The sequence below is a fragment of the Palaemon carinicauda genome, chromosome 16 (assembly GCF_036898095.1).
Source record: "Palaemon carinicauda isolate YSFRI2023 chromosome 16, ASM3689809v2, whole genome shotgun sequence".
Taxonomy (NCBI): domain Eukaryota; kingdom Metazoa; phylum Arthropoda; class Malacostraca; order Decapoda; family Palaemonidae; genus Palaemon; species Palaemon carinicauda.
In genome coordinates, this window is record NC_090740.1 from 74,623,999 (window position 1) to 74,649,281 (window position 25,283).

At 40.8% G+C, this 25,283-nt stretch overlaps 1 protein-coding gene across 1 annotated transcript in view; it reads right to left on the minus strand.

Annotated features, from left to right (window-relative positions):
- Positions 1 to 25,283, minus strand: part of LOC137655775 (E3 ubiquitin-protein ligase RNF123-like) — a 233,307-nt gene that overhangs the window by 18,038 nt on the left and 189,986 nt on the right. Inside the window, exons 19-20 of the mRNA XM_068389912.1 lie at positions 19,475 to 19,665; positions 12,698 to 12,837 (exon numbers count right to left, since the gene is read on the minus strand). Coding sequence (XP_068246013.1) covers positions 12,698 to 12,837; positions 19,475 to 19,665 — 331 coding nt within the window. The remainder of the gene's footprint in view (positions 1 to 12,697; positions 12,838 to 19,474; positions 19,666 to 25,283) is intronic.

Genomic DNA, 25,283 nt, shown 5'->3' on the forward strand with positions numbered 1-25,283 from the left:
CATTCTTACACATTCATCCCAGACTAACCCCAGGTAACCTATGCCCTCAACCATCTACTACTTGTCAATCAAGAAACCTGAGGCATTCTAAACCACTTGTTGTGTAGCCACCACAGGACCAATGAATAACGTTTCCATTCACCTGTGGGTAACGTCATACAGGCAGTGAGCGGTGATGGTCGTTTGACACTTCCACACACCTACAGTACAGTACTTGTAATATCTGGGCCACACTGTAGTTATGTTTAAACACCAAGGACGTACTAATGCTCCTGACATCATAAGCTCCATGTTGATGAGCAGGAGGAGGGTTAGGATTCACTACATGGTGGTCAATGACCCTGCAAATCTAAGCTGAGATGGTGTTTTTTATGACCTTCCCCATGCTGACAAAGAATGTTGACACTCGGGGGTGAGCTGCTATACTGCATTTAAGGTATTACCTCAAACTCTTCAATGGGCAAATTAACAGCTGATCTGGATCATCAGTTACAGAACGAAGATTCCTAATCCAAAATAGACTGAATCTAGGATTCACTACTCCTGGATTTTGAATCTTAGCAATAAACTCAGGAACGAGACCAAGTGTCACTTTACCCTATCCCCTTAACCCTTTTACCCCCAGGCTCTTTGGAAATTTCCAACCCTTAACCCCCAAGGGGTTATTTTTTCCCCAGCACATTTTGCAGTATATTTTCTGTAAATTGCTCTAACAGCCTTAATTTTTGTCTTAGAGAGGTCAGGTTGGTCTCATTCTCTTGGAAAATGCCTGAATTTTCTAAAAAAAATTATCAAAAATATGAAAAAAAAAAAATTTATAGCATTTTTTTGCAAGGACGTACCGGTACGTCCATGGGGGTAAAGGGATGGCTTTTGTGAAACGTACCGGTACGTCCTTTGGTGGTAAAAGAGTTAAATGGGCAATGCCGTAGGATAGACCATGAATCTCACTAATTCTCTTGGCTGAAGCCAACGCAAGTAGGAACAACGTCTTCAAAGTGAGGTGGCGGTCTGTTGCCTAGCGTAATGGTTCGTAGGAGCACCCATCAGAACCCAAAAGACATGAACCACGTTCCAAGGAGGACGTCTAACTTCCGCCTGAGGCAGGTGAGCTCATAATTTTGTATAAGAGAGACAACTCTAACGAAGAGGAAAGATCAACTCCTTTTAGTCTAAAGGCAAGGCTTAAGGCTGAGCAGTAGCCTTTCACCGATGAGACTGATTGAAGCTTTTCATCCCGAAGGTACAAAAGGAACTTCGCAATTACTGGAATAGTGGCATCGAGGGGAGAGATACCCCTTCCACGACACCAACCACAGAAGACAAGTCTACTTATCCTGGTAGACTGATGCCTAGGATCTTTGTAGATATCCAGACATCCTTCTTGCAACTTGTTGAGAAAAGCCTCTCTGTGAGAAGAGATGCTGAATAGTCCAGGCATGATGTCAAAGAGAAGCTACTGCCTTGTGGTAGATGTTCACGTGCGGTTGTCTGAATAGATCTTGTTGTGGAAGGAGTTCTCTTGGGAGCTCTATCAAGAGCTACAGAAAGTCTGGGAACTACTCTGCGTGATGCCATAGCAGAACTATGAGTGTCATGAAAAGGTTTTTGGATGCTATGGTCTTGTTGAGCACTTTTCACAGCAGACAGAACAGGGAAAAAGCATACACATCGATGTTGTCCCACCATTGTTGGAATGCATCTTGCCAAAGAGCCTGAGGATCCGGGACTTGAAAACAGTAGAGAGCGGCACCCTGAACTTCAGGGACGTCACAATCAGATCCACAGTCAGTGAACCCCACAAAGTCAAGACTTTGTTGGCTATCAGATGATTCATAGACCATTCGGAGCCCACTATCTGAGTCGCTCTGCTCAGATTGTCCCCAAGCACATTACTCTTACCCGGAATAAAGAGAGCTGATAGGGACACAAAATCTTCTTCTGTCCATCTTAACATCTCTACTGCTAGATGGCATAGGAGCTGCGAAAAGGTACTGCCCTGTTTGTTTAGGTAAGCCATCAGTGTGGTATTGTCGCTCATCAACACCATGAGTGACCAGCCAGGAACTGTTGGAACTATTGGAAGGCTAGAAAGGCTCCCTTCATCTCAGAGAGATTTATGTGCCGGTACCTTTTGGACCCGGACCATAACCCTGAGGCCGTGTGCTGCAAGCATGTGGGCCCCTCACCCTTCTTTTGATGCATCTGTATAGAGCATCAATTCCGGGGGAGGGACGAGAAGATCTGTCCCATAGAAAGTATTCGGAAAGCCAGCGAGTTGGCTCAACTTAGATTTCAGCCGCTACTCAAGAGATCAAATTATGTGGCGGCCATTATGCACTAAATGGACCAGGGATCCTAGGTGACCTAGGAGACACAACCACTTCAGGCCTGGAAATCCTTCTCATCTAAGGAAGGGGCTTACAACCTCTCTCAGCATGTGTACTCTGTCGTCCGATGGAAATACTTTTCGTAAGTTGGTGTCTATAATCGATTTGCTGACGATTTTTCGAAAAACAATTATTCGAAAGACAATTGTTCGGAAAACTTTTTTTCGAAACCCAATTATTCGAAAACAATTGTTCGAATGTGTAATTGTTCAAATTTACAATTGATCGAATTGTAAGATATTCGAATAAGCAATTTTTCGAAATTAATATTGTTCGAATCCATGAGTTACAGCGACTTGTTGAGTAAGAGTAAGAATTTATTATTTTTGCGGTTTATAAGCGAATGAGTAGTTATATGAGAAACAACTCGTTTATAAAAAAAATTAACCGTAAATAAATCCTGCTTATGAAAATAAACATTAATAATCGAATGAGTAGTTGAATGAGAAACAAATCAATTGCATGGTTTTTCTTAAATACATTTATAGAATAAAATGAAAATAAAAATGAACCGTAAACAAATCCTTCTTTGGAAAATAAACAACATTAAAATTCTCACTGTTATTTTGGACGCTTTCCTATTTAGTAGAAAATTCTTGAACCCTATAATGGCTGAGTTCGTTAAGAGTGAAAAAGGAAATCGTATGTTGGTAGTGAAAGGACATTTATTTGTTAAAGACAAGCAAATACAAAATAAAATATATTGGAAGTGCCGTAAATTTTCAAATTACTGTAAATGTCGTGCTATAACAGTAAAAGAATATTTGGTCTTGCTTTGAAAGAGTCAAGAATAATCTCCCAAAGACAAATAATTCGATTGAGGGTTGGCATCGAGCATTTTGTCAGCAAGTAGGCGCTGCTCACCCAACATTATGGAAATTCATCGATGCACTTGAAAGAACAATCTCTCAATGAAATTATAATTGCAAAATCAAATAGAGGTGAAGAATGTGAAAGAAACACCCGGAAATATAAAGAAAGTGCAAGACGTCTCAAGAAACTAGTGGACAACTTTGAAGAATTTCAAGACGAGATCAAGTATCTTCGTGCAGTAGCCCAAAATCTAAGGGTGTAATAAAATGTCTGATTTCCTTTTTATATTAGTATTGATTTTTAATTGCTTTTAAAATGTTTTTTATTTGACATAGATGTGCAAAGATGTGTAAATAAAACTTTAATAAATCTAAGATATTCATTAATTAACATTAATCCTATTCTTCTTTATGGTCAAGTAAAATTTGCCAAGGATTCGAACAACATAAATTTCGAAAAAATTTTTATTCGAATATCTTGTAATTCGATCAATTGTGAATTCGAACAATTGTTTTCGAAAAAAAGTTTTTCGAACAATTGTCTTTCAAATAATTGTTTTTCGAAAAATCGTCCGCACACGCTATAATCATACCTAGGTATACCAGTCTTTGAGAAGGGAGCAGGGATGACTTCTTGGAGTTTATCACAATCCCCAGATCCTGACAAAACTTAAGCAGTCTGTCTCAGTGTTGAAGAAGGGTCACCACCAAGTCTGCTAGAATTAGCAAGTCGTCGAGGTATCTTCGGAAATGAATGCCAATCCTGTGAGCGCAGGATGACACTAGGGCAAGCATACTTGTAAAGGCCTCGGGTGCTATGGAAAGGCCGCAGCACATCACCTTGAACTGGTATTGACGGTTCTTGTGTATGATCCGAAGATAGTTACTTGAAGACGGATGGATTGGGATCTGGAAGTATACGTCTTTGAGATCCAGTGTGCACATGAAGTCTTGTGGCCTTATCGCTTGTATGAACATGTTTGCCATCTCCATTCTGAATGGAGTCTGAAGGACAAACTTGTTCAGAGCTGAGAGATCAATGACTGGTCTCCAGCCTCCAGACACCTTTTTCACAAGAAGTCGACTGAAGAAGCCTGGGGAGCCATCGAGGACCTCTTGGAGAGTGCCCTTCTCCATCATGGTCTGGACTTTGGCCAGCTCCTTTGCTGAACCCTTCGCGTAAGAGCACGATGGAACTGGATCACTTGTCAATGGAGGGAGAGATTAAATGAACGGGATGCGATACCTTAAGCAAATCACAGAGACTGTCGAACGATCACACCGTGCTGTAGCCACCTCTGCCAGCGGTGTTTTAGGCATCTCCCCCACCAGTGGTTATGTGAGAGGATTGCTCTCCCTAGTAGGAGCGGCCTCTTTCACTTCCCTTACCACCCCTACCTTCTCAGGGTGGTTTGGAGCCCTTTGGATCTTTGACAGGAAAGGGCTGTTTTGACACCTTCTTAGAGGACCATGCCATTCTGCTAGTCTAGAGTTTGGTGGATTGCAGCTGTTTCCGGGTAGGTAGAGGAGCCTTACAATAGGACCTAGATGTTAGGGGCTCGATGAGAAGGGAGTCCTTGGTGGACTACCTCCATCGCTCAGCCTCCCACTCGACCTCTTCGTGCTTAAACAGCGCTGAGCTGTTAAGGGTGGTGTTCCTCAGCTTTGTGATCTCAGCCTTGGGACCTGCTGTGGAACCTCTCAATCAAAGCATCCCGCCTCCTCAGAATTGCATTCCCCCATAGGCTAACAACTAGGTGGGAGAGGAATTCCAAGGTGTTAGCGCCTGTCAAGAGAAGGGTTTTCATGAACCTCCTTGTAGATTCCTTGGACCAATCCTTGGTTCTAACATGGTGACCCATTGATCTCAACCACAGATCAAACCACGAAGCAGGCTGCATGGCATACTTCACCAGCATCTCCATGTTTAGGATTTCAGATGCCAAAAACGAGGCTGAGAGCCCAGAAAGCCTCTTGAATGGGGCCCCCCTTGAGAGGGCTTCTACAGGGGAATCAAGAGGCAAGCCGGAAGGGGCTCGTCTGTGACCTCATAATATCTCTCCCGCTGAATGAAGAGAGGCAGGAAGAGTTTGGAGGATGAGCCTGCTCTAAAAGAGCTAGAGCTAGAGCTAGAGTCAGCGATCTGCGAAAACGCCTTCTTTCTCGCTGCTGTCAATACTTTCAACTAGGGCAGGGGTGCACTGGCCTTAGGTGGTCATTAGGTCCCATATACATGATCTAAGACCATGTCTTTGCCTTCCCGAGGAGCCGTCTCAGGGTTAGCCAACCCATTGATGGCCCTCATGCAGGCTAAAGACTTACCAGAAGGCATACTATATCTACCTTCGCTCGGCTTCTGAGATGATCATAGGACTAGCAGCGCTAGGAATGTAGTCATCATCAGAGTCCATATCTTCATTGACCTCCAAGCTCTCACCCACAGGCGCTTGGGGTGGGTCGAGGTCATCAACAGAGGGAATGTCGGTTGCTGACATTCCTGCCACTGGAAAGATCTCCTAGTTCTCTTGCAGGAAAGCTGCATGCGCCTTGGAGTTCTTGGACACCGTCTTGGTGTCCATAGACTTTCTGCGAGACAGCAGGTACTCTTACAGCAGAGAAGGTCTGGAAGGTTCCTGCTGTCCTGTGGAGGTCTGAACCTTTCTTGCATAAGGTTCCTCATCTTCTGGCAGTGGTCTGGAGACAGGAAGGAGCTCTGTTGGCAATAACTCTATCGAATAGGGTCTATAATAAGGAACTAGAGAGACCTCCCGCGGAGATCCTTGACCTCTGCTCGAATGAGAATGGTGAAGGTCGGCATGAAGAGGAGTTGGCTTCGTCATCCTCCTCTTCTGCTTTGTAGTCAGGACCAGTGTTAGTTGTAGGTGAGAGAAGTCTTGCTGAATCTCAGTACCCCTACTCACAACTCCACGGGGTCTCCAGATGGGCGAGACAAATATGGGTGGTTTCGGGGCCTTGCAAGAAACAAGTCTCTAAGGGTCCATTGGAAAAGCCAAAGAGGAGGTGAAGGACACAGATTTCTCTAAGGGAATCCTGGGGGTAAAAGCCATAGCTGGATTCAGCTTAGGAGGTTGTGTTGGGGGCAGACTTCTGCCCTTGGTGGGTTGCGTCCACTACCGCCTGCCTGATGGCTATGATCGAGGCGTATAACCAAGTATGTGGTTTCCCCATGGACGACAGGTCCGAAGCCTCCTTGCAAGGCCTGTTGGTGGAGATCGCCTCCTTGGGGAATGCGCTCTCAATACCTGGAACTGAGGGGGAGAGGGTTGCTTACCTTGCTCAATCCATATAAGCATCTGCAGTCTTCCTGGGTGATCTTTTTGAGGCAATCTGGGGTGATGGGAACCCCAGGAAACTTATTTAAAGGTTCCCTGAACCCTTCAGGGAAGGCAACCACCCGACTGCGAGGCCTGGTGAGGTGTAGGCTGCTCCAACTCTGCTGCCACTTCTTTGGAGGGCTCGTATCTGGATTGTCAGGGTGCAGGATTTTGATCGCTCACAGGAGCACGTGAAGTGTGCTTGAAAGAATGGGAATCGCTAGCAGAAATGTCAGGTTCACGCATGCAGATGGTGAGGGCACAGGAGAATAGAGGGTAGGTCTCGGAGACCTCCTACGAGCTGGAGAATGATGATCACATGCTTGAGATCGTCGACCGACGGCGCTTTGATGAACAACGCGTAGGAGAGCAACCCGTGGGGGAGCAACACCTAGGCGATCAGCGAGCCGGCTAGTGATGTGATGGAAAGCGGCGAGCTAGAGATCAGCAAGCAGCCGATTGGCAAGCTGGCAAGAAGCAGCAATGGAAATGAGGGGGAGAGAGTTGCTTACCTTGCTCAATCCATATAAGCAACTGCAGTCTTCCTGGGGCGATCTGGGGTGATGGGAATGCCAGTGAAGTTATTTAAAGGTTCCCTGAACCCTTCAGGGAAGGGAACCACCCGACCGCGAGGCCTGATGAGGTGTAGGCTGCTCCAACACTGCTGCCACTTCTTCGGAATGCTCGTATCTGGATTGTCAGGGAGCAGGATCTTGATCACTCTCAGGAGCACGTGAAGTGTGCTTGAAAGAATGGGAATCGTTAGCAGAAATATCAGGTTCACCCACACAGGAGAATAGAGGGTAGGTCTCAGAGACCTCCTACAAGCTGGAGAATAACGATCACATGCTTGAGATCGTCGAGCGACGACGCTTTGATGAACAACGCATAGAAGAGCAACCGTGGGGGAGCAACACCTAGGCCTGGCAAGCAGCAATCAGGAGAGCGTTGAGCTGGCGTGCGTAGACATGGCGAGTAGTGAGCTGCCAAGCGATGGGATGGAGAGAGGCATGCTGGTGAGCGTCATTTGGCAGGAGACCGTCTAAGCAGAGGAGGAGATGGCCAACTGGAAGGGTAAACGCTGGCGAATGACGAGATGGAGAAGAACACGCTGGGGAGCAGAGATCACAAGGTGACAAGTGATCGCAAACAGGAGAGCAGCGAGCAGAGGTTTATTGTCCAGCAGGCGAGTGACAATCATGAGCAGGCGAACGACGATCAGCAGTTGCAATCATGAGCTAGCTAGTGATAATGACGAGATGATGAGTGATGAGTACGAGCCAGTGAGTGATGATCACATAAGAGCGACGATCATGAGCAGGAGAATGGCGAGAAGATCGTCGGTCTCTTGAACTGGAGCGCTGCCTAACGGAAGGAGGTGAAGGTCTGGGTCCGCAAAGAGGACTAAGAGATCAGAGGATGGCAGGGGACGACTTTGTCAACGAAAGGAAAGGTCCGCGTTGGGGAGGTGAGCGAGCGCGCTGGTCTTGTCGGCGTGTAGGACTAGCAGGAGCAGGCGAAGGGGACAGTGGGTTTCGCACGCAGCAAGAGCGTCAGTCACTGCATTCGTTGGAGAAAGGAATTCTAGTTCAGAGGATACCGGAGAAGGAACTCTGTGGGCCCTCTCTCGGGGTGGGACACCGTTTATCAGTCTTGCTCATCTGTTTATTAAGTTCTGTAATTTCTCAACTTGCAATTTTGGTAAATTATAGAGGGGTACAGTAGTCAATCTTAGTAATAACACAGCTTATCACAAGTTTATTTACAGAATGTTCATCCAGGTACTTTATAAAAGCAATGTTTCTAATATGATAGCCAGCAGTTTTCATTACATTATTTATTTGGACATTGAAAGACAAGTTACAGTCAAGATGTAGACCTAGATCACGAACTTTACTAAATATCGGAACAGAGTTGTTATCCATGTTTATTTGAGCATTACCCAAGTTTCTTACGCTATCTTTCTTTCCAACCACCATATACTCAGTTTTATTTTCATTTCATTTTAGTTATTTCATCCATTCCCTAACACTAGCAAGAATTTGGTTTAGAGTTTCAGTAATGTCGTTTATATCAACTACAGTATGGAGAAGTATAATTGTGTATCATCTGCAAAAAGTTTGAACTTCACTCCATGCCTCTATATTATTTTCGACAGACCAATAATATAGATACAGAATAAGACTGGCATCAGTAAACTCCCCTGAGGTACCCCTCTGTTTAAAGGTTCATATGATAAGAGTATCCAATTTGCACACAATAATTTCTGTCAACTAAGTAGTCTTTTAGGTATTCAAAGGCTTGATCTTCAATGCCGATGGAACATAGATCATTTAGTAGCAGTTCATGCACAACTGAATCAAAAGCAGCACTAAGATCAAGCAATATTAAAATACTACATTTGTTTTCATCCATCATTTCCAGCATGTTATTTACTACAGAACAGATAGCTGTCTCTGTAGAGTATAATTTTCTGTAAGCAAACTGGTTGTCTGGTAAAGCTTCTATTTCTTTTAAGTGACTAATTAGTTGTTCAAGAATAGAATTATGTATTCTAGCTCCTTTGAAACAAAAGATAGATTCAAAATAGGTCTATATGAGCTTAATTCCTGATAATCTAGAGCACTTTTCAGAAACAGGGCGACTATAATAATTTTCTCAGATTTGGGAAACTTAAAACTCATCGATACTTGTATTTACTATTCTCGTAATTATATCAGCTAGACTAGAAAAGTTTCTTTCTCCAATTATTTCAGATATTGGCATTTAATCAACCGCAAAGTTTGTTTTCTTTGCTCTCTTGATAATCTTGGTGACATTGTCTTGTGTTATATTACTGAATTTCATTCATTTTATCAGTGTATTTGGTGAAACATTTCTGATGTTGAATATTTGTAAATGACCTAGTTATATTTTCTATTTTGTTTTTATGGAATTCTAGAAAATTATTTGCTAGTTCCTAGTCACTGTACCCCTCTGGTCGCCTTTTTTCATTTACATTTCCTATTACATTCGGTCCTCAACTTACAAACTTCATAGGTTCCAAGAAGCAGTTTGTAAGACAAATTTTGTTACAATTTGGCTAACCTGATTCCAATGCCTATGATTTCTAGCTACAAACGTCAACAAATAGTTGGGTTTCATTTGAAATAGATATTAGCTTATTGCAAATCTTAATCTGCTTACTGTATTAGAGGATATAATGTTGTTTTATTTCAGTATTTCTTCATCTTATCTTTGTTATTTTCAGTTGAATTTGTGTTTTTATCTCCAAATGTTTGTAAGTTGAGGACCTTCTCTATAAAATTTAGGAGAGGATATAACTTATTCATGTCTATTGCTGCTTCAAGGAAAAGAAATCATTTATATTATGAAACTTACAACCTTTACTAACAAAAGTACATTACTAAATCTGTTTCACCAATAAAATACAGTACTATGCTTTTATAACTTAGAAGCCTTATTATATAAACCCACCAATCATGCATCAGCCTATTACATAAAACTAGAATGTTCCCCAGGTTTCATTGTCTTTCACTTAACAATCAGAAGCAGAGAGGAATTCTCTGCGTTTAAGTGGACCATCTGCCACTATGGTGAAAAAATCGAAAATCATTTTATTGTTTCTACGTATGCAGACATGTCATACATGCTCTCCAGAAGTTTCAACAAATCACTTTTACAAATAATCAAGATAAAGCGGTCTTCAAATGATGACGTCATTCTTACTACGTCGTCTGCATGACTGAGTTCGACAGAATCGTCTTTGCACATTTATTTTTGGGTATATACAGCGATGTTTTCACTTATGTTTCGAAATCTCGTACATTTGGCAGAGATGGAAGGCATTGGTAGAGGGTAGGCAAACACAACTACGATCTATGAGAAGACCAGCCAGTTTCCAAAGCTGTAAAGAAGTTATGATGCATGTGTGTTTCTTTATTTGCAATTCGTATATACATTGTGTTTTCACAACGTCCTTTTGAACTTTATAGCAAGGTCAATGTTACCTAAGGTCAAAGAAAGAACAAAAAATAAGCACAGAGCAACAAAAAAGAAACAAGAAGAGAGGGGAACATGAAAAAAAAGAGTACAAAGCTGGAACATTCTAACTAAAATTCTGGCAACAATGAGAAGCTACTGGCAACTCATGACACCCTTATGCCAAGTGTATTACAGTAGTACACTTTAGTTTAGGGAGCCTTCGTGTAGGAATAAACAATAAAACTACAAAGTAAGGTTATCATAATAATGTTTTGATTTTTATAAGAAAAAAGCAAAAATGTATAGCAAATCTTTGGAAGCTGATAACTCGAAAGAATACTTATTCACACTTTGGTATATTTTCTCACTTATTTATTGTTAAATTTTAAAGAGAAAGATATAATTTAAAAGAAGAATAAAAATCCCAAAATTTTGAGAGACAATTATTATTTTCTTTTTACTTTTTTTCCACGATTATTTTGGATCTAGACGAGCAAAAATAAAAATTCATAGAAAAAACAAAAAGGAGAACCAAAATTCTGTCACACAGAATTATTCGGTTAATAAAGTAGTTTTGATGGTATTATTTTCAATACAATTGGTGTCATGTTAGCGGAGAAAAGTGTACCTAAATATTTTTTCAAATCATGATTTTTGTTAATAAATCAAAAAGTGTTTGATCAAATGATTTGAAAGTTTTATATGATGAAGGTATTATATATGTCTAAAATATATATAGAAATTGTGTACATGTATTTTGAATAATTAGAAAAAAATACAGTGCATAGCAGACGGTCCCCTTAAGCAACCTTGACCTGAAGTATCCATCACCCATATTCTTCACTCTTTTGTGTAAAATACAGATGGATCAGTGAGATTAAAGGGCAGAGAACATGGTACTCTATATGACCGATGAGTTTATGAAAAAAATATTTGGTCATAAAACAATAGATACTGACTCCTAATGCTGGTCACTAATTGCTACCAGATGCTGCTGCATCACCTACGTTTAAAACTTTTGTCCTGATAGCCATCAATCCTCCCTGATCCTTCATGGAGGAACCATAAATAATTTTGAATGATGTTCGTCTCTATTTTGGCTACGATAAAACTGGAAAACCCCCTTCTAAACCTGGAATCAATGCCTCCAAAGAAGCCAAGATTTCAAATAAGCACACACTTGTGAACTGACATTTTTCTTCCTTTCCTGAACTCCTGTAATGGACTCAGAAAGAAATAGATCCTTTTTTTATAGGGATGTTTAAAAAGGAACTGAGGATATCATCATTACCAAATCACTGAACCGAAAACAGGAAATTTCTCTGGATTGATGAGAAACCCCATATTGCTGAGAAGGCTTAGATACTTCTCCTAGGATTCTAACAAACAATCCCTCTTTATTCCAAACTTCTAGATAGCATGTGACCTTTATCCCAAGGAGATGTAACCCCCATGCTACTAGTGCCATGACTTATAAATAACTAAGATGGTGTGCTTAAACTAAAGAAAAGTTACTTCAATTGAAAAACCTTGCCTCCAGAAACCAACCTTAAATATGTACTCAAATCTGAATGAAGAGACAGTGTCTACTAAGAGCATCCAATGACTTTCCTAACTGCCACCTGGGCGGATGATGACATCTCATTGGAGAACTTTATCATTAACAAGAACATATTTAGTCTTGCAAAATTTAGTACTAGCTTACAAACCCTGAAAACCTTTAGAACCAAATACAGTTGATGTTACAATTCTGAGCTGAATTCCTGGAGACTTCCTCCAGTGTACTCTTCTTTATCAACTTCTCTGACTCCTACTTTGAGGCTTGAGATAGGTCTCCGCTTTGTGAAAATGAGGGAAAACGAGCAGAAAAGACAAGGGTGCCATGGAGACCAACAGTAGTTGGTATCCCATTTGCAGAACTCTAAGGACCCATATATCGAATTAAAGAGGACCAATTGTACAGGAAATGTGTGTTCTATTCCTTTTACAAACATAAATACAATACAGGTTATTGATAAAAGCAAATATTCATATGCAGTATTTAAACAGCATTATAAAAAGGATGAATACTTAATTTGCTGTTAATCTACTTGCAATACTTATTATTCACTATAACAGTTTGAATCTGTGTATGAACATATCAAATTTTCAGAACTTTATACAGAAACTACAATACCTCTTGCAGCATTCCAATGAACTCTGAGAAAGCCCAGTTCAGCTGAATTAGCAAGGAATTGAGGAATGCAGTAGCAACTTCTGGCGATCCTTTTAGCACTTCGACTACATGTTGCTGGAAAGTTGGTGATGGACAAGGGGCTGCCAAACAACAAAAATAAATGGTAGTTAATGAGTGGTTAGATCTATCTACAAGAAATCTATCAGAATTTTTCAACTGGTAATGAGATATTTGTTTTGAGATCTATGATTTTAGTCTTACTTTTGTATTCATGAAAGAAAATATATGACAATTAAGTTAATTTTCTGTGTACAAATAAGTTTCCAACTAAATTAAGTCTTTCATTACTATACATCTAAATTTAGCTTGCAAACACAAAAATTGTACATATCGGCCAGCAAATTGGGAAAGAAGGTAAATATGCTTAATGACATAATAATCTCAATAGAATATATTTTCATACAACCCCATCACTCAATTATGACCAGTCATGGTCTATGAATAAGCTCCACATACATTGCACTTTTCATTACAATAAAAAAAGATCAATAATAGCATGTCACATGCAACAATTAGAGCCTGGAGTACTAATCAATCCACTGCCTTGCCTTTTGTGTAGTTGAGAAGCTGTAACTTCAAAGGGATTGGGAGAAAGAAAATTACTGTAAGGAGGATAAATTAGTGTGAAAAAAATAATCGTTCATAACTTTATTAAAAAGTAATGACTATAAAATATTCTGGACTGAAGGATCCATGAAAGCTCTTGAGGAGACCGAAGGAACAAGGGATAATGCCCTGTATAGGCATCAGCTGATTCAAAACAAGACCATTTACCATATACATCAGACAAAAGCTAGAAAACCAGAAACTCGATATCCTCAAGATGCCATATAGTCAGACCTTACCATACACAAGTTTGTCATTGGGGAAATTTTAAAAGAAGAAGAAAGCCATTGAATGTCATAAAACAATATTTATGGGTATTTATCAACAATTACATAACATCAAATATAGGACAGGCGTTGGATAAAGCAAAAAAATCATTATAGTATTACACAAGGACTTAAAAATTCACTTACTGTACCATATATAATAGTATCAGCCACAGATGTGGAGGAGAGATTAATTCCTTTGGGTCTGAAGGCAAGGCTCAAGGACTAGCTGTGGTCTTTCATTGCTGAGACCAAGAAAAGCTATCCTCTCGAAGGTAAAGGAGGAACTCCTCTAAGCTGGAATGGGAGGCATCAAGGGGGAGGAATACTCCTTCCATGATACCAACTACACTCCATTTGTCCTGGAAGGCCGACGCCAAAGATCTACACAGGTATCCAGACATCCTCTTTGCAACTTGTTACGGAAAGGACTCTCTGAGAGAGGAGCTGGACAGTTTCCAAGCGTGAAGTCTCAGCAAAGATACTGCTTTGTGAAAGATGTACACATGTGCCTGTTAAGAGTCGCTGAGAGAGTTCTCTTGGGATCTCCATCGAAGGGCTGCAGATGAGTTAATGGACAAGACGAGTCTTGCTGGTGAGACGAGGATGGTTTGCTCCCGAAGATCAAGGGCAAGGGATGGATGAATCTAATTCCCTGCGAAGGAATCCCCCCAGAGGGGAGACCAAACAGGAAAAGGAAGTTTCTCTCAAGGATGGGAAAGGCGACCAGAATCTGCTGTTACTGTCAGCGATCCTACCAGCAAGCAGGAAAATGGCTGCCCAGTGACTGGTGGAAGGACTACTCCCTCAGCAGGTGAGTGGGTGAATACTTCTCTTGGCTGGAGGAATCCTACGAAAGGGAGACCAACAGGTGAAGGAAGTCTTTTCCACAGACGGGAAAAACACGACCAACATCTGCTTCCGTAGTCGGCGATTCTCCCAACAAGCAGGAGGAATGTTGACCAGTGGTTGGGGGGACTCCCTCAGAAGGAAGAGTTCCCGCACCTAGAGGCGATTTCATTGGCCGCGCTTACTGGTTCCTATCCACGAGCTAACTCAAGTTGAAGGTCGACACCGGGTGTAGCCTGAGAAACGAGACGAAGCTCAAATCCGAGTTCTCCTCGAAGGAAGTAGTACCCCTTGTCCATAGGAAGGCTTCCCTCACCTCTGGGAGGTACCGTTCCGACTATGAACAGAGCCTGAAGGCCGAGTGTCATAGCATGCCTCACCCACCCCCTTTCTTTTGATGCATATGAAGAGAGCGTCCAATCCGGGAAGGTGCCGAGGAGGTCAACTCGGCAGAGATTTCCATTTGTCAACCGTCTTTTCAGGTCCGTCTCCTGCCCCAATCTCATAGAGACCCGAGAGAAAGGGAGGGGGTATCCTACTTCTGGCTCTAATCGTGCTCCAGAATAGGATAGATTCGAAGGAATCCAATGCGGGCGGGACAAACCCGAGTGAAATGGTGATTTAAGAGACGTAACCACTGATGGCTGAAAGAGACTCATTGATGATAGAGACTCCTGTCATCCTCCTCCTATGATCCCGTCGATCTGTGGAAAAAAAATTCTGCATAACGACAATGAACATATCCCAGTGTACCTGTCTCTGATAAGGAAGCCGGAATATCTCTTGAGATTTACTTCAATCCTCAAATCTCGGTAAACTCGGGTAGAAGTCTCAGCAGTAACAAAAGTCAGCGACCGAGTTTGTTATGATCAGTACGTCGTACCGAAGTCTTAAGAGAATGAAGCCGATCCTGACAAACCAGGTCGACACTAGGGTAAACCTTTACGTGAAAACCTGCTAGATGGTCAAAGTTACTTCCTCGATGACGCCATTTCGGAATCTGGGAGTTAAAGAGTCCTAGTGGTAGAACGTACCCAGGATGTCCTGTGGACTGACTGCTTGTTGACCATATGCCTTCTCCTTGCCAAACAGTTTGATAAAGTGACTTGTTCCAAGAGGAGAGGACAGAATTGGAGATTATCTATAGGAGGAACTAACTGTAAAAGTGTATTCTATTGTAGTTGAGCTGCATTCTTTGTCCTTGTTGGAAAGAGATGCGTACTGTACTCAAACTTGTAGGAGGGGACCCGCCACGGGGCAGCTTCCTCGAGGACAAGAAATAGGGAGTTATCTCTTGGCTAATAACATCGATGGTGTCCACATCATTCCCCGCCACGACTAAGTGACATGGTGAAGCGAGGGACAAGGAATTCCACCTCTGAGCTAGAGCAGCTACAACCGGAGAAGTATTACTTCTACAACACCAATCACAGTGGTGTTCCTAGGCAGTCACCCGTCCAACTACTGACCAGACCCCATGCTACTTGTCTTCACTGATCGGAAGCAAAGTGGTGTTTTCAACGTGGTATATCTCCAATTTTATTAGAACTGGGTTGGTTGAAAGTGAAAAACAAGTACACTTTTGATGTCTGTTTTTGTGTTTAAAGTTTTAAAAAATGTATTTCAGAACCGGCTTTATAGTTTTAGTACCATTGACTCAGTAACAGGGATGACTACAAGACAAGCAAATAATCTAGTGCCCAGAATATTACAAGACAAGCAAATATTCTAGTGTCCAGAAGAGCCAATAGCGATATAGGATCAAGGGAAATAAATACTGGAGGTCCACAGTTAAGGAATAATATACCAGCTCATGGTAGGACAGAATCCCTAAGTACTTTTAAAAATAAACTACGAAAACATCTTTTAAACAATAATTAATCTTCGTAGTTAGGTTTTATAGGAAACAACCGTACCTAACATTAGCCACGTCAATAACTGCATTCTAAAACATACCACAAATTTATGAAGAACATTTTATGCTGGAATAGTTTTACCAATGTTCTATAACCAAAATTAGGATTGCCCTAATTCAACTTTTATGTAATATGCTATACATCAGTAAACTATGATTCTAACGTTTTAATAGCTTTAATGTACGCTTTCTAATCTTAGTTGGTGACAAACACACAAGCAGAGAGAGCTGTCGGAGGTTACTGGAAACCAGGAACCTGGAAGAGAGCTAATGAACGATCACGCGCTGACGAGGGATGGCAAGCTGACAGGCGGTGACATGACGGTGATTGCCGAGGAGCTGGTGAACGACAAGGAGTTGGCGAAGGCTTAAAGGCTGACGAATTCCTGTGATCTGGCGGATGATGAACCAGGAAGGGGAATCCAAGAAGAGAGCGAGTGACGAGCGCTCTGGCCGGCGGCAAGACTGTCGATAATGATCTTGCGTTGGCGAGGGGTGAAAGTCACAGGGTGACGAGTGACAATCACCCAACGAACTCATGCCCCCATAACTGGAAATGATGATCGCCCGAATGCAAGTGACGAGGGCCCAAAGGCAAACGTCTGGCAGGTCCAGTAGAAGATCGTTGGTCTTTAGGAGGAGTGAAGAGATGCAGCCCAATTGCAGGGGACGAGAACGTCTAGAGCGGCGAGGAGGCCTGCTCTCCCAAGAAGAGACCGATCCTCCCAAATGGATCGTCAACGGCAGCGATGTTCCTCCACAGAGGAAACCTGACCCAAAGGCATCTGCAGAGAGCTATGGTGGTCTTTAGAAAATCTCTGGAATGGTGTCTCTGAGGGGGGGGGGGCGGCTAACTCGCAGACAGGAGAGACGTCCACCCGCAGGAGAGACTTGCCTCAGACTTTGCTCCTCCCCCAACGGAAGAGTCGACTCAGCTTGGGGGAGAGCGTGTCTTCGGAGATGAGTCTGCAGCCATTGCAATTAGTGTAGCTGTCAGCAATTCTCCCTGCAAGCAGGAAGGTTGCTAGACAGAAGGTGATGAAGGGAAGTTCTCCCTCAGAAGGGAGAGCAGCCCAACACCTGGTGAAGGTTAGCTTTCCCTCAGAAGAGGAAGTTATCCAATACCTGGAGACGGACCTCTGGGCAGCAGTTTCTACTTCCTGTCAACAAGCATTGTTCAAGTTAAAGGTCGGCATCGAGCGCTATCTGTGAAACGTAGACAAATCTTGTTTCTTGATTCACTCTAAAGGGATTCCCTGACTGGAACACTCGAAGGAACCCCGTCTTACACTGACCTCGTTTCTACCCCTAAGCATGAAGAACAATGGAACAGAAGAAAACTGTGCTGCACAGACTGTACCACTCTCGGAAGGGACTTCATCCTCGTATGGTAAAGGTAAAAGTCAGAGTGCTGATCAGGAGCTGCTACAGGCACAAAAGAACATGAAAGTGATGGAGCAGGGACAGCATATTCCACAGGAACGAACAGCTTTGCTCTTCTACGTCGGCTGACTTAGCCGAACGATGAAATACAGCATCGCTAGCACCGAGGAAACATATAAAGAATGAAAGAAAAACTTCCTCAGGAGGACAACCGAACCCACAGACAGGAAAAGTGTCCCACCAGATAATAGAAATACACTAAGGACGGCACACTCCCTTCGCTGGCTGGCCATTATCGGGCGAAGGAGTGCGGCGGCGTAAGTATTACAAATAATCAATTAGCTAACGAAAACAAACAACTGGGGAGAACCACTAAACCCACCTATGAGAAAGGAGTTCCCCAGGGGGGAGCTGAGCAAGCTAAAGACTAGCTAGCACTCCCTCCACCAGGTAAGTATGGTCGTGGCCCATTGCCGTATGAAGAAGTGCGGCATCGAGCGCTATATAAAGTTAAAATACAAAGTTATTTTATTTTATATCACTGAAGAAAATACATTCAGGAGAGCAACCTAGCCTTCGTAACAGGGAAGATGTTGCCCCGTAGAGTCTGCCAGCCGCCTACATAACGAGGGAGAGTGGTGACGTTGGCGAGAAAGAACAATACCTATTTCTAGCTCTGGGTGGTCCGCAAACGGTCTTCCTCCTAAGAACTCTCAGAAAGCAAACGATGTTATCATCCGAACAGAGAAGTAGTACTGTATTCACACAAGGACTACTCACCTACGGAGTAGACCGTGTCGCTGCACTCGGAGAAACTTGGGAAGCCACCCGCCTACGGGTTGTCCAGTGTCAAAAGGGGGAAAAAAGATTGTAAGAGAAGGTTCTCTGCCCATGAGAATAAGCCACACTACACTCACACAAACAGCAACATTCACTGTCTTGAAAAAAAAAAGCTTAAATATATATAACAACATTACATGAATGCTTTTCATAACAAAATCATAAGTCTATATAGTATAAGAATATAAGAAAAGCAAGTCAAATAGCCGGTTAAATTTTGGGCAGAGAGAGCCAAAAGTAAAGTGAGCAGGGTAGTTGGCTACCCCTAACTCGTTCCCGATAACTAGAAGGGTGGGTGGTTAACCCTCTTTATGGCTTATCTTCCAGCTTCGCCATAAGTAATATCCCTATAAATAGCAAGGGTTTGTATAAGAGATGGCACAAACAAAATTTTGAAAAAATTAAAAATTTTGTATGCTTATATTCTCAGAGGAAAATTAACAACAAATATGATTGAAATAAAAAGCAGCTGAATATATTTTCAGCAGTGGCAAATTTGATTTTACACATTGTGGTTATTTTACTTTCAAATAAGAATAACATTCAACAATGGGGAAACAAACACTAAAAGCAAACTGCTTACTAGAGTGAGATCAATCATTAAGTGCTTTCTTTAAACATGCAAACTTTCAAAGTAATTTGTATTTTCAACCTAGACATACAAACCAAAGTCCTTTAATTAGGAGATTAATTCCAGCTTGCACTGAAACAATCTCCATAATCAAAGGAATAGGGTTTGTATATCGCGTTGGAACAAATAGCAATATTTTTTCTCAATGAACTGTCCAAGTTATGACACATAGCAATCCACATGAGAATCTAATTGAATAACATTGTCTACAAATCTATGAACTATACCTGTTACTTGATTAAAATTTGGGTTGTCTGAATGAGCTGGTTTAGGTCCAAATTTATTTGTCATGTGTGGGCTTTTGGTGTATCTAAATCCAAAGCCATTTCCTTTCCAGAACCGTACCAGGATCCAATTGTTTTGTGCCCAGGCACGATTTTCATAAGGTTGAAGAAGATTACGCACCATCTGTATTCGACTGGAAAATTAAACCTCATTAGCAAACACCAAAATAATACAATAGTAATTACATAACAATCAATCTATCTATTTATCAAGGCCTTTCTCCTAATTTTGGGGGGGTTGCCGACATAAAAAAATAGAACAAAAGGGGACGTCTCTTCTCTTAGCTCATCCTAGCCTGATGATGGATTCAGCCAAGTTTGGTTAGTACTGCTACGGAGCTACAGCCCTTCCTTCCCTATTATCCACCACAAATGAAGTTTCATAGTTATGCAAATCACCTACTGCTGCTATCCCAGTGGTCACCAAGGCAACTGGTGAAAGCACCAGGGCCTATCCAAACTGGGTCACAATTACTCACCATTCATTCCTATTTCTAGCATACTCTTTTGCACATCAATCCTCCTATCACCTAGAGCTTTCTTCACTTCATACCACCAAAACCTTGGCTTTCCTCTTGTACTTCTCCCATCAACTCATGCATTCATCACTTTTTTCAGCGGATGCCTATTTTCCTTTCTCTCTACATGACCAAACATCCTCCACACATTCATATCCTCTCTAGCTGCTAATTAATTTCTTTACCTGTTCTCACCTTCACTACTTTGTTCTTAATTGTATCTACATGAGATACACAAACCATACTCCTCAGATACTTCATCTCAAACTCATGAACACTCTCGTCTATCACTTCTAACTCCTCGACCAAGCACTCGAGCATTCATTTCTCTCACAACTCCATCAACAAATAAATTGAACAACCATGGCAACATGACGAGGTTATAAGGAATTGGTGGAAGGTTGTTGTAAGCAGTGAAGAGCTTCTACAAAGGTAGTAAAGCGTGTATTAGGATAGGAAATGAAGTGAGCGATTAGTTTTCCGGTGAGAGTGGGGCTGAGAGAGGGATGTGTGATGTCCCCATGGATGTTTAACTTGTACGTTGATGGAATGGTGAGAGGTGAATGCTTGAGTGCTTAGACGAGGATTGAAACTGGTAGGCGAGAATGATCATGAATGGGAGGTAAACCTGTTGTTGTTTGCGGATGACACTGTACTGGTTGTAGACGCGGAAGAGAAGCTTGGCCGATTAGTGACAGAATTTGGAACGGTATGCGAGCGAAGGAAGTTGAAAGTTAATGTGGGTAAGAGTAAGGTTATGAGATGTACAAGAAGGGAAGGTGGTGCGAGGTTGAATGTCATGTTGAATGGAGAGTTACTTGAAGAGGTGGATCAGCTTAAGTATTTGGGGTCTGTTGTTGCAGCAAATGGTGGAGTAGAAGCAGATGAAAGTCAGGGAGTGATTCAAGGATGCAAAGTGTTGGGGGTACTGAAGGGAGTGGTAAAGAATAGAGGGTTGGGTATGAATGTAAAGGGAGTTCTGTATGAGAAAGTGATTGTACCACCTGTGATGTATGGATCAGAGTTGTGGGGAATGAAAGTGATGGAGAGACTGAAATTGAAGTGTTTGAGATGAAGTGTCTAAGAAGTATGGCTGGTGTATCTCGAGTAGATAGGATTAGAGACGAAGTAGTGAGGGTAAGAACAGGTGTAAGCAATGAGTTAGCAGCTAGAGTGGATATGAATGTGTTGAGGTGGTTTGACCATGTTGAGAGAATGGAAAATGGCTGTCTGCTAAAGAAAGTGATGAATGCAAGAGTTGATGGAAGAAGTACAAGAGGAAGGCCAAGTTTTGGGTGGATAGGATGAAGTGAAGAAAGCTCTGGATGATAGGAGGATAGATGTGAAAGAGGCAAGAAAGGAAAAAATGTATTCATAAGTGATAATATACAGGTAAATACGGATACACTGTACAAAATACTGGAGAAAATTGTTAAAAAATATGTACCGCAAAAAAACAATAAACATCATACATGCATACCAAGAGACAGAAGGATCTTATTTCAGAAAATTAGAAAGCGGAAGAAAAATCTTGCAAAAGAAAAAATGTATGGAAAATGATGGAAATAAAATGTAAGATAGAAAATGCAGAACAAAAGATTATACAATCGAAAGAAAATGAAAAAAGGGACTTAGAAGAAAGGACACTTCAAAATATCAAAAAAAAAACCCAAGTACTTAACACCTATGCAAAAAAGATGAATAAAGGGAGATTAGAAATAGGCCCTTTAAGAATTGAAGGACGGTTAACAAATAAAAAAAAAAAAAGGAAATATGCAACATATTAGCAGAAAAATATAAAAGTGAGTTCACGCCAAGAATTGCGAATGAGAATAATGAAACAGAAATGAGAGAAGAAAATGTTGAATATCTAACGGATCTAAATATTAATGAAGCAGATATTGTGCAAGCTATAAGCAAAATTAAAAATGGATCGGCGGCCGGACCAGATGGGGTTCCAGCAATTTTGTTAAAAAAACTGCACACACTATCCCGAAGCCGCTTGCAATACTGCTAAGACAAAGTGTATATATGAGCGAGATATACTGCATGTTGAACATAAATTACCTTATATAACCCAATTTCCAAAAGTGGATCAAGACTAGAGGCAAGCAATTATAGACCTGTTAGTCTAACATCACATATTATGAAAGTGTATGAAAGGGTAATAAAAAAGAAAATAATGAATCATTTGGTTAAAAAAAATATGTTTAATATAGGTCAACACGGTTTTGTGCCCGGAAAAATTACACAAACCCAACTGATAGCACACTATGAAAACATATACAAAAACATGATAAATGAAAAAGACACAGATGTGATCTATCTAGATTTTGCAAATGCCTTTGACAAGGTAGACCATAATATATTAGAGAAAAAAATGAGAAAGCATAATATTGTGGGAAAGATAGGAAAATGGATAAAAGAATTCCTGCAAAACAGAAAACAGATAGTGGTTGCAAATGACGAGAAACCAGATGAAGATCAGGTAATATCTGGAGTGCCACAAGGTACGGTATTAGCTGCACTGCTGTTTGTTATTATGATCTCAGACATAGACTGTGATGTTAAAGTCTCTGTAGTGAGAAGTTTCACCGATGACATAAGAATAAGTAGAGAAACTACTTGTGATGAAGATAGGAACTCACTACAGAGAGATCTAAACAAAATATATGAATGGGCAGAGATAAATAGGATGGTATTTAACACCGGTAAATTTGAATCAATAAACTATGGAAACAGAGAAGGAATGGTATGTGCATACAGGGGACATAATAACGAGACAATCACAAACAAGGAAGCAAATAAAGACTTTGGTGTAATGTTAAACAGGAATATATTATGCAATGACCAAATAGCAACACTGTTGGCTAAATGTGAAGCAAAAATGGGAATGATATTCAGACAATTTAAAACAAGAAAAGCTGAACACACGATTATGCTTTACAAAACTTATGCACGTAGTACACTCGAGTACTGGAATGTGATATGGTACCCACACAACCAAAAGGATATTGCACAAATAGAGAGTGTACAAAAGTCCTATACTGCTAGAATAGAAAATGTTAAGGACCTTGACTACTGGGAAAGACTGTAATTTTTAAAACTATACAGTCTAGAAAGGAAAAGAGAACGCTATATGATAATACAAGCATGGAAGCAAATCAAAAGAATTACTAAAAACATCATGGAGCTAAAAATATCAGAAAGAGCAAGCCGAGGTAGATTATCAGTGCCCAAAACTATACCAGGAAAACTAAGGAAGGCGCACAAGACATTAATCGACTATGCACCAGCATCGATAATGCAGCGACTATTTAATGCGCTGCCAGCTCATCTAAGAAACATATCAGGAGTGAGCGTAGATGTGTTTAAGAATAAGCTCGATAAATACCAAGATGCATCCCAGACCATCCAAGACTGGAAGATGTAAAATACACCGGAAGATGCATTAGCAACTCTCTGGTGGATATACGAGGTGCCTCACACTGAGGGACCTGGGGGAACCCAAATATAAAATAACGCGCTCTCTCTTTCTCTCTCTCTCTATACATATATATATATATAACTATATATATATATATATATATATATATATATGTATATATATACATTATATATATATATATATATATATATATATATATATATATATATATATATATATACATATATATATATATATATATATATATATATATATATATATATATATATATATATATATATATATATGTATATATATATATATATATATATATATATATATATATATATATATATATATATATATATATATATATATATACATATATACATACATATATATATATATATATATATATATATATATATATATATATATATATATATATATATATCTATAAATATATATATATATATATATATATATATATATATATATATATATATATATAAATATTTATATATATATATATATATATATATATATATATATATATATATATATATATATATATATATATATATATATATATATATATATACTGTATATATATATATATATATATATATACAGCGGATCGCTGTGTCCGGGCAGCATCCGCCATACATTCAATTTGGTCCCCCGCTACATATCAACGCTAATACACAATAAAAATCAATAAAAATCAATAAAAATTTAATTGAACACTCACCAATATCCCTGCTACTTGTCTATAGGGTAGCCTTTCCTCTTCCTGACCTCCAAAAGTCGTCAAGAAACACTATCGGCGAGGTTTTGGAGTATTTCGGCAGGTATTCCAGCCCACACTTTATGGAGCGCCGCCTCGAGAAGTGTGACGTTTCTCGTAATTTCTTTACGAAGCCGAGCTTTTACAATAGCCCAAAGGTTTTCAATGGGCGAAATATCAGGACTTTGACCTGGCCAGTCAGTAATAAAGTCCACTTCCCTATTTTCTAGCCACTTTTTCACCTTCTTACCCATGTGGCAAGGGGCACTGTCCTGCTGAAAAATTCCCGCTCCAGTAGTGGCAAAACAATCGGCTAAATTATCCTTTAAAATTTTCAGATACCGGTCAGCATTAACCGTCACACCTTTAGGAAGAACAACAAGCCTTGGGGCACCACCGTAGGCAAAAGTGCCCCATACCATAAGGGATGTTGGGTGCTTAACTGTCTTGGCCGTGAGATTAGGCTTAAGAGGGTCCGACCCCTTGCGCCTTCAAACTTTTTTCCCGGTTGTTTCACTCACACAAAAGGTCGCTTCATCACTCCACAAAACACTTCGCCACTGCTCCAAGGTCCAATCCTTGTATGTCTTGGCAAAAGCAACCCTCCTCTTCCTTTGTTTCTCGGTTAAAGCTGGCTTTTTTCTGGCAAGAACTTTCTCGTAGTCGAGGCGCTTCGACAGGTTTTCCTGGATCGTACGAACACTGACGTCGTTCAACAATTTAGGGTTCTGTTCCTTCAGTTGCTTCGCTGTTAAGGTTGGATTTGCATCAAGGCTTCGTTTTAAAAGTAACAAAGTACGATCAGGGATCTTCCAGGGGGGGGGGGGGGGGGAAACCAGCATGGGAATGAGAAGGTATCTCGTCGCTACCCCCTTCCTTGAACTTGGCTACCAAGCGCCGCACTGTTCTCTCGTTTACGCCGGTGTTCTTAACAATTTCCTTCGTTTGAAGACCTAACTTATGACAAGTTATCACTCTAACAATATCATCGTGACTTGTACGGGGTTTAGACATCACTAG